Here is an 11,189-nt window from a genome sequence, read left to right on the forward strand (position 1 = left end):
ATGTTAATTCAAGATGAGCTTAATTATGATCCTTCCAGTCTTGAATCTGAACATCAACAACTGCATTCAAAATTACATGTCGAGCAAAAAAATGCTTATGATATAATTATGAATGCAGTTAACAACAAAAAAGGTGGTGTCTTTTTCCTCTATGGTTATGGAGGAACAGGAAAAACGTTTGTTTGGAAGACATCGTCCGCTGCTATTAGATCTAAAGGTGAAGTAGTTATTAATGTTCCTTCAAGCGGAATTGCAGTACTTTTGCTTTCTGGTGGTAGGACAGCTCATTCAAGATTTCATATACCAATTAACTTGAATGAGAATTTGTTTTGTTTTATTACGCTAGTTAATGATGTAGCTGCCCTGTTAAACAAAGCGAGCCTTATAATTTGGGACCAAGCCCCAATGATGCATCGTTATTGTTTCGAAGTAGTTGATAGGACATTTAAAGATATTATCCTTCCTAAGAACAATGATAAACCATTTGGAGGCAAGACCATTGTATTTGGAGGTGACTTTCGACAAATTCTTCCAGTGATACAAAGAGGAAATCGTTCAGATATTGTGCAGACATCATTGCATTCATCAAGATTATGGTGTGAATGTAGAGTTTTATGTTTGACTGTAAACACGAGGCTTCATTTCGGTTGTCCCAACAATGATTTCAAAGAGACAAAATCATTTACTGGTTGGATTCTTAAAATTGGTGAAGGTAATATCGGTGGTCCTAATGATGGTGAAGTTCAAGTTGAATTTCCAGAAGATGTGATCGTTCCCTCTACGGGTGACCATATTCATTCAGTTGTATCATGCATTTATTCATCTTTTTAGAACCATCTTGATGAGCATTTGTATTTTCAAGATAAATCTTTTTTGGTCCCTACTAATGAAGAATTTGATGTATCAACGACTACATGTTAGAACTGATGAAAGATGAAAGGAAAACATATATCAGTTTAGGTTCCTTATGTGAGACCGAGACATAAGATTCTTTCGAGGAATTAGTATACTCTCCGGATGTGTTGAATGCTTTTAAGGCCTTCGGAATTCCTAACCATAAACTTATACTAAAAAGGTGTTTCGGTCATGTTGCTTCGTAATATTGACCAAACCAGATGACTATGCAATGGTACTAGATTACAAATCATAAGGCTTGGAAAACACGTCATTGAAGCACAAATCAAATCTGATAGATTTTTTAACGAGACTACTTATATACATCGCATGAAGTTGACCCCATCCAATTAAAAAATTCCATTCTTTTTTCAACATAGGCAATTCCCAATAGCATTTTGTTTTGCTATGAACATTAACAAAAGTCAAGGGTGGTCATTATCAAATATTGGATTATACTTGCGCAGACTTGTCTTCACCCATGGTCAGTTATATGTAGATGTTTCTCGTGTAATAAGCAAAAAAGGTTTGAAGGTACACATATGTGACGAGGAAGATCGTTCAACTAATAAAACAAAAAATGTTGTCTACAAAGAGCAACGAAACAAATGAAATTATATTTGGATAACCGGAAAGCGAAAAATAAAACTATTGTATTAAAGGGTCAAAGTTCATCTACCGCGCAACTATTTCAAACTTCGCAAAACTGTAATTAATTGCTATATATGTTTTTTTTATAAACCTCAACATACTTTTTATTACATATTTCAACCGAATTGTATATATATATATATATATATATATATATATATATATATATATATATATATATATATATATATATATATATATATATATATATATATATATATTAACTACATTTATAATTAAATGTAGCTGATGTATTCAATTATAATCAACATATAAATTATCAAAATATTTTTCAATATAACTCTCCAAACTTCCAATCTCCTTCAAATATCGATTGTAGGACTCGAGTATCTACTATAACAAATGGTATTCATATTTTTTTTCTTTTTACACGTCCAATATTCTTTTTACATTAAAATAATTATATGAGTAACAATTAATAATTTTTCTTGTCAGCTTTTTTAGCAATGAACATAATGGTGGAACTCCATTATCAAATAACAGACAATACTCTACAGTATGTAATCCAGTGCAGTCACCAAATTCATCCACAGTTATTCACGCATATTCATCCAATAACTTATCTTCATCCATGCACAAGTTAAAAAGAAACTCTGGAAATATTTCTCAAATGCCTTTATCTGATCTAAATACACATGACCATAATAACGGTCAAGATATTCTTCAAACCACACATGCAAGTATATCAAAAATTATTCATCATATATAGAATAAAAATTTAGGTACGTATTGTACATAAAAATTTAATTATAATTATGTTTATATATATATATATATATATATATATATATATATATATATATATATATATATATATATATATATATATATATGTATGTATGCAAAATAAATTTAATTATACTTATGCTAAAGGGCAACGAAAATTAAGGAAATTATATTTGGATAATAAAAAATTCAAACATATATCTACCATGTCAAACAATCAAAGTTCATCTGCAATAGCAACATTTAGAACCAACCAAAGTAGCATGGGTTAGAACGGTAATTATATTTTGTAGTTTTATTTTATTTATTATCATTAATATATTTTATAATGAATATTTCAAGAATATTACTATTCATTATTATTAAACATTTTATTTGGTATTAACTAAATTTATTATTATATGTAGCTGATTTCTTTAATCATCATGAAAAGGAAAGCGCCAACTCTAATAAACTTCTTCAATCTCATTCTACGAACTTCCAATCTTCATTAAATAAATAAACTTCTTCAGTCTCATTCTACGAACTTCCAATCTTCATTAAATACCAATTCTACAACGCCACTATGCAACATCTCAAACGGTATGCATAGCTTTTTTTTAATTTACATCAATATAAGTACATTATTTATAAGTTTAAGTTTTTCAAGTTTTTATAGTAATCATGTTAATGGCCGATCATTATCAAAAAAGCACTCATTATCTTTCATTTTCTAATGGCATGCAATCAACCGATTCATCTGCAGTCACTCAAAGTTATTCATACAACAACCCTTCTTCTGGAGTGTTGAAGAAAAAAGAAAGTCTATACATATATCTCATATACCTATATTTGATCTAACAAGAGACGATGATGGTAATGGTCAAGATATTATCTAACCTACACATGCTAGTATATCATTAGGTAACCATAATGATACAAGACTTTTGATATTTAAAGTTATAATTATTAGAATATTTTTATAGTTACAAATTTCAATGTTGTTTATTTAACAGCTTATTTAGATCATGGTGATCAGAATGTTGTTTGCCAAACATGTTGTGCTAAATTATGGAAAGATGAAACTTCAAGAGGCAATAAAACATGGACGAAAATTAATTCTCTCTGTTGTGGTTATGGAAAGGTAGAACTACCTCCTTTGAAAGAACCACCACAAAGTTACAAATAATTTTATCATGCATGTGACTTTAAAAGCAAACACTTCATGAAAAACATTCTTCGTTACAATTCAATGTTTTCATTTACGTCGATGGGTGAGAAAGTTGATTCATCAATTAATAGAGGGAACACACCTTACGTATTCAGGCTTAGTGGTCAAACTTATCATAGTATTGGAAGCATTCTACCTAAAAATGGATGTCAACCAAGATTTTCGCAATTGTACATACACGATACTGAAAATGAAACCTTAAATATACAGAAATGTTTCAGGTATATATTAAATTTTACTATTACTTGATATTATCATCTTAATAATAATATGTAGTATGTTTAATTGATTTTATTGCCAGTGGAGCAAAGCATGCATCTTCATCGTCCAATGATTCGATTGATCTTCAAATTATAGAATATTTGAAGATTATGTTGGATTCAAATAACAAGTTGGTTAAGTGTTATAGGATGGTTAGAGATGTTTTTAGTGCATGTCCTCATGTTGACCTAAAGTTACGAATTATTAGTAAACTGCAACAAGATGGAAGGACATATAACCTACCGACTGCTTCTGAGGTCGCCGATTTAATTGTAGGAGACATTAATGATTTAACTAATAACAAGGACATTGTTGTACAAACTTCATATTAAGCTCTACGACGTATCAGTGAACGCATCCTTCTTACCTTCCTCTACAGTGTCCTTTTCTATTTCCATATGGAAACGATGGTTATAGGGTTGACATCCTTCATAGAGGTGTTACGTCTACGAGCAATAGCAAGCGTTCAAACACAACAATGAGAGAATATTTTGCTTACGAAATTCAAGACATGGATACTTATTTATCATTGATTTTGAATTCAAAAAGTCTTTTCCAATAGTTTTTGGTAGATGGTTATACAATGATTGAAAGTGAAAGGTTATATTACGTACGGAAACAACAAAAAGCTCTTCAATGTGAGTCTTATGAGAATCTTCATAAGTTTCAGAATCAAGGGACTAAAAATATTTCGAAATTCGGCCAATGAGTTATATTGCCTTCTTCTTTTACTGGTGGTGCACGTTACATGATGCAAAACTACTTAGACGCCATGTCGCTGTGTTAGTGGTTTGGATATCTTGATTTCTTCATAACCTTTACTTGCAATCCAAAATGGCCTAAAATTTAGAGATTTCTCAAAGACACTACGCTTAATCCAAAGGATAGACTTGATATCATATGTAGGTTGTTTAAGATAAAGCTTGATGCATTGATTAAAGACGTCCTAAGAGAGAATGCAAATATCAACATGGTTCAAGCAGATATTTAACATTAAACTTTCATACCAACCATATTATATATTAGTGTTATGTTTTTTTAAACAATTGTTATATTTATTACATTATTTTTTGTTACTAATTTAAATCACCCATTTCTTTATTTATATTAATGTAGTTGTCTATACAATTGAATTTCAAAAAAAATGGTTTGCCTCATAGTCATATATGTCTATTTATGCAATCTGAATACAAGCTTTCTACCGTCAAACACATTGATCAATTTATTTCAGCTGAGATTCCCAACGTCGATGAAGATCCTGTTTTGTATTCAGTTGTCAAGGAGTTCATGATCCATTGTCCATGTGGAGCTCAAAATGTCAACTGCCCTTGCATGGTAGATAACAAATATTTTAAAAACTTTCCAAAGAATTTCTCTGAACATACTTCAATTGATAAGGATAGTTTTCCTTTATATAGGAGAAAAAATGATGGATCGTTTGTCGAAAAATCCAGTGTCCAGTTAGATAATAAAATGTTGTCCCATATAACAAATATCTTCTGGAAAGGTACCAAGCACACATAAATGTGAATGGTGCAATCAAGGTTCTTCCATTAACTATTTATTCAAATATATTAACAAAGGTCCTGATAGAGCTACTGTTGTTGTACAAAACAATAATGAGTGTGATAATGATGATGCAGTGGATTAGATAAAAGAATACTATTCTTGTAGATATTTATTTGCATGTTAAGCATCTTGGCGAATTTATGTATATGATGTTCATTACCGGTATCCTTTGGTGATGAGACTTCCTTTTCATCTTCCCAATAAAAAACAACTTGTATACAGTGCAGATGATGACATCGACGATGTTCTTAAGAAGCCTTTAATTGCTTCTTCTATGTTCACAGCTTGGATGAAGGGCAATAAAATTTACAAACAAGCAAGAGATCTTACTTATGTTGAATTTCCAACAAAGTTTGTTTTTAAACGTAATTGGAATACTTGGAAGCCAAGGTAGGGTGGATATTTGATTGTCATAATTAATTCAGTATCACCTAATCTTGGCAAAGCATATTTCTTAGGAATTCTTTTAAACAAAGTGAAAGGACAAAAATCATTTGAAGATATTTGGACTGTTAATGGTGAAATATGTCCTTCCTTTAGAGATCCATGTTATGCTTTAGGCCTCTTAGATGATGATAAAGAATACATCGAAGCCATTAAGGAAGCAAGTCATTCTAGATCTGGTTATTATCTACAGTTCTTATTTGCTAGATGTTATTATCTAAAAGCTTGTCTACACTGGATGTCGTGTGGGAAAATACATGGGAATACTTGTTTGATGGAATTCTTTACATTCAAGAATAGAGATTAAAGTCTCTAAGTATTATATTATTGCCTATTTATTTTAAAATATATATTTTTATTTTACTATATATATTAGTTTATAAAATAAACAAATGTATTTTTAAATTTATTCTAATTATTATACCATTTTCGTTACAGGTTTATCACTTAATGAAGATCAAATTGAGAACCTGACTTTTTTTGAGATTGAACAAATTTTACTTCATAATAATTCAACTCTCAAAGATTATACAATGATGCCTTTTCGTGATGTTGATTATGTATCTTCTTCAAACAATTATCTCATCCCTGAGGAGCTAAATTATGACATATCAAATTTAAAGAACGAGTTTGATCAGTTTTCTGTTGCATTAACACATGAGCAACAAAGCATTTTTGATGACATCATGACTGCAGTTCATAAAAATAGAGGATGTGTTTTCTTTGTGTACGGTTATGGTGGAACAGGTAAAACCTATCTTTAGAAAACTAATTGCCAGTTAGATGTAAATATCAAATTGTTTTAAATGTTGCTTCAAGTGGGATTGCTTCCTCATTATTAACTAGAGGCAGGACAATGCACTCCTGGTTTATAATTTCATTGGTTCTTACTGAGGATTCTGTTTGTTCCATATCACCAAACATTGAACTCGCCAGCTTATTACAAAAAACCCCCTTGATCATATGGGATGAAGCATCCATGATTCACAACCATGCATTTGAAGCTTTAAATTGAACTTTGAAAGATGTATTATAGGGTCATAATCCTAGAAACTCAAAATTGCAATTTGGAGGGAAAGTAGTTGTGTTTGGAGGAGATTTTATACAAATTCTGCCTATTATCCCAGGTGGTAGTAAAGAAGATATTGTTAATGCCACTTTAAGTTCTTCATATTTATGTAAATAATGCAAAGTCCATAAATTAACCAAACACATGAGGTTAACTGTCAGAAGCGATACATTTTCTATTCAGCAAACAATGGATTTTGTAAAATGGCTCTTGGATATAGGAGAAGGCAAAGTTTGTGGTCCTAATGATGGAGAAGTGATTATTGATATTCCACATGATCTTATCATTAATGATCTGTGTGATCCTATAGGTTCATTAGTTGACTTTGTGTATCCTTCAATTCTTGAAGATTCCAACAATTTGAGACATTTTCAAGAAAGGGCAATACTTGCTCCAAAAATGAAGTGGTTGGAAAAATAAATGACTGGTTGTTATCATTGTTTCTAGGAGATAAAGTTGAATATTTAAGTTCAGATAAACTATGCCAATCAAAGTTTATTCATGATCAGTTTGATGCTAATTTATACTCTTATGATGTTTTAAATGGTCTTAAAGTCTCAGGTCTACCTAATCATAAGTTAGTTTTGAAAGTCGAGGTTCCAATTATGTTGCTGAGAAAAATTGATCAGAAAAATAGCTTATGTAATGGCACTAAACTACATGTGATATATTTGGCCAAACATGTTATTGAGGCAATTATCATATTTGGAAGTAATATTGGAAATCGGATCTTTATTCCAAGAATGTTGTTAATGTCATCTGAAAAAAATCTCATTCAAATGTCAAAGAAGACAATTTCCATTATCCATTTGTTTTGCAATAACAATTAATAAGAGCCAAGGATAATCCTTATCTAAGGTTAGTTTGTTTCTCAAAGATCCAGTTTTTACACATGGTCAACTGTATGTTGCATTATCTAGAGTTAAAAGTAGAGAATGATTAAAATTGTTAATTTTAGATAAGGATGATTGAATCACAAATAAAACTTCTAATGTTGTGTATAAAGAAGTTTTTAGAAATTTATAAGTATTTTATACAATATTGTTTATTATAACTTACTTTGGTTTTTAAAAACACTTTATTGTTAATTTTGATTTGTAATTTGTTATATTTGTCATATATTGTTGTTTCAAGAACATAATTTTCCTATTTTCCATATATGTATTTTAATTTACTCCACATGTCGCTGTTGTTTTATTTTTTTATAATTAGAATATAATTAATTTAATATTTAATCATACAATATTATTTTTTTCATTACAAATAAAATATAAAAAAACATCATAAATGGTCCATATGGTTTCCCCAGATTTGAAGTTTAGTCCCTATGGTTTAAAAACATCATAGATGGTCCCTGTGCTATCAAAACTTTTGACGATTAATCCTTATTGGTAATACCGTTAACTTTTTTCCATTAAATGAAGGACATTTTCGTCATTTCACTACCACCGGGGGACCATTTATGATGTTTTCTCGTTTTTTTTAAGAAAGTAGCAAAAGAACAAATTGACAAAGCTATATCTCTAATCATAAAAGATGAGAGGCCATTGATTTTATTCGACAAAGGGGCATCTAGAGTTTAAGATGAACTTACGAATCTAATTGAAAAAACCAGAATCTCATTCTTGCCGACTCCAATGGGAAATGGTCTATTATCCAATTCCCATGACCTAGCTGCAACAGTTGACCGATCACTTGTAATTGGTGAATGTGATGTCGCCGTAGTTATTGGTTCTAGATTGAACTAGTTATTTCACTTTGGAGAACCTTCAATGTATTGAAAAGATGTTAAATTCATCTTGATTGACATAGATGAAGAAGTGATTAATCTCTGAAAACCCTATTTAGGTCTAATTGGGGATGTAAAAAGGATTCTTCAAGTACTAAACAAAGAGATCAAAGACGACCTGTTTTCTTTGGGTTGAACTCATCCTTGTATCGAATCCATAACCAACAAGGTGAAAGAACATGTGTCAAGAATGGAGGTACATTTATCCAAAGCTGTTGTCCCCTTTGATTTCTTGACTCCAATGAGGATTATTAAAGAAGCCATTGCTAGTTTAGGTAGTCCTACTCCTATATTGGTTTCAGAAGGGGCTAACACCATGGATGTGGGTCGACCCGTTTTGGTCCAAATGGAACCCAGAACCCTTAGATGCAGGAACATGGGGGACAATGGGTGATGGTTTAGGATATTGTATTGCAGTAGCAATAGCTTCACCTGATCGGCTTGTGGTTGCTGTTGAAGGTGATTTTGGGTTATGATTTACTGCCATGGAAATCGAGGTTTGCTTTCTTTTTCGTGTTTTCTTCCCCTGAATCTAGCTTCTTCTTTTTTTCAATTTTAGTCCTGAAACGTGTTGTGGTTTTACTTACACATCCCCTGAATCTAATTTCTTTCTTTTTGTAGGTGTGTTTGTGTGTTTTTCCTTTAATTGTAGGTTGAGAAGTAGGGGCAGAGAATGAGATGGCCACATGCAGATCTAAAATGGAAATAGAAATTAGGGAAGGGAAATGAGGTGAGGTATCTAGGTGATGACAAGAGAGAGAGAGAGAGAAAGAGAGAGAGAGATAAACCTTTTATATATTTAATTATGTTTATTTTTAAAAAATATAAGAAAACATCATACTGTTGGATTAGTGTCTAAGTCCATAACTATTTTGGTATGTACTTGACCTGATGGTGCATGGTCCTTTTGGGTTGCCTTCACCAAAGCAACTTGATAGGATGATTTATGGAGAGTAAGGATTAAATATGATTTATTAATGTATTATGAGAATAATATATTAAAGGAGAAATCATATTGTTTAATTAATATTAGTCAATAGTTAATTGGTAATTAGTTTTGAGACTAAAAGAGATTAATTAAACTTAAGGGACTGGAATTGTAATTATAGGATAATTGCAATTTGGGCCATGGATTGCCTTATATTAAGGGATGGACGAATTCTAATGGGAAACCCATAAGGAAATCGTCCGTGGGCTTAATTAAAGGAGTCTATGGGTTGCTTAGGGCTCAAGCATCCAAATTAGGGTTTCCTTGTTAGATAACCCTAATAGCCCAACTATATAAAGACCCCTTAAGGCTCAAAAACGTGGCTAAGCTTCTTGTAAGGGCTTTCTCACGTTTTTGGCAGCCTCCATCCTCTCTCCTCTTCATCCTCTTGCTTATGGTGTTTGTGAGCCATTAGAGGAGTGACACTTGTGACTCTAAGCCTTCCAAAGTTAATACAAGGAGATTTGGGATTGTTATTGCTACATAACAATCAAGGTAACACTATAAACTTATTCTCATGTTAATATGATTATATGTATGCTAGAATTAGGGTTTGTAGTCTTGGATTCAAAGCATGTACAATAGAGAAACCTAGATCCAAGCATTAGGGTTTGTATGAGCACATAGGATGTCTTATGACCAAAACCCATCAGTGGTATCAGAGCCTGGTTTGGTTTCAATTGTATTGATGCATTGTATAACTGGAAAATCATTTTTTGGGCTTTATGGCTGAGGAACTCGGCGAGTACCCCTCAACTCAGCGAGTACAGTGTAGTACTCAGCGAGTTCGAGCATCTGATAATGCTTATCTCGGGATTTCTTGCTGTTTTTGCATTTGGATAGTTACCTTATCATGTTAGATCTATATAAATCCGATTTTATGATATATATGACTATATTCTTGATCTAATTAAAGATAATTATCAATTAACAAGATAATTGTTTCCTTATAAGATAATTGATTAATTATTTTGAGTAAATTGATAAATTGTTTTGCAAGAAATCATTAAACAAATCAAATATGGATAATTATGTAACTAAATGTTAGTTTAGATTATTTGTTATTTGATCCTTGTTGTTATGAAAAGTTTCATATTTTACCCTTTAGGTTTTATAATTTAAATTTGAACCCAAAAGTTTTGAAGTTTTGAAATTTAAATAGTTAAAACCCTAATGTTTTGAAAAAGGTTTCAAAACTTGCCCTCAAGTTTTGGAATTTAAATGTTGATTAAAAGGTTTAATTAGAAATGTTAAATTCTAAAACTCTAGTAATGTTTTGAAAAGTTCAAATCACACCCTTATGGTTTTATTAATTAATTAGGGAGTATAATTAAAAGAGGTTTAATAAGTCCATAAAAGTTTAGGTTAACCTTTTAATTGAATTAAAAGTGTAATTGTTAAAGTTAAACATATAGTATTTAAAAGTATAAAATACACCCTATACTATATATAACATTAAAAGTCTAACATTATATATATGTATGAGTAAAAGTCAGTCTTACCGTTAGTAGGCCTCATTCACGAAGCTGGTCTATAAGGGGTGTTTAAGGAAATTGCCTATAAAATG

General features: G+C 31.0%; 1 protein-coding gene across 1 annotated transcript; it reads left to right on the top strand.

The window, feature by feature from the left end:
* On the top strand, nucleotides 1-831 carry LOC145012184 (uncharacterized). The gene has a single exon (XM_078970972.1). It carries the CDS (start codon nucleotides 1-3, stop codon nucleotides 829-831), a length of 831 nt encoding a protein of 276 aa, XP_078827098.1.
* Nucleotides 832-11,189: the final 10,358 nt, after the last annotated feature.

This window comes from Lactuca saligna, chromosome 1 (genome assembly GCF_052625555.1).
Source record: "Lactuca saligna cultivar CGN05327 chromosome 1, ASM5262555v1, whole genome shotgun sequence".
NCBI lineage: Eukaryota > Viridiplantae > Streptophyta > Magnoliopsida > Asterales > Asteraceae > Lactuca > Lactuca saligna.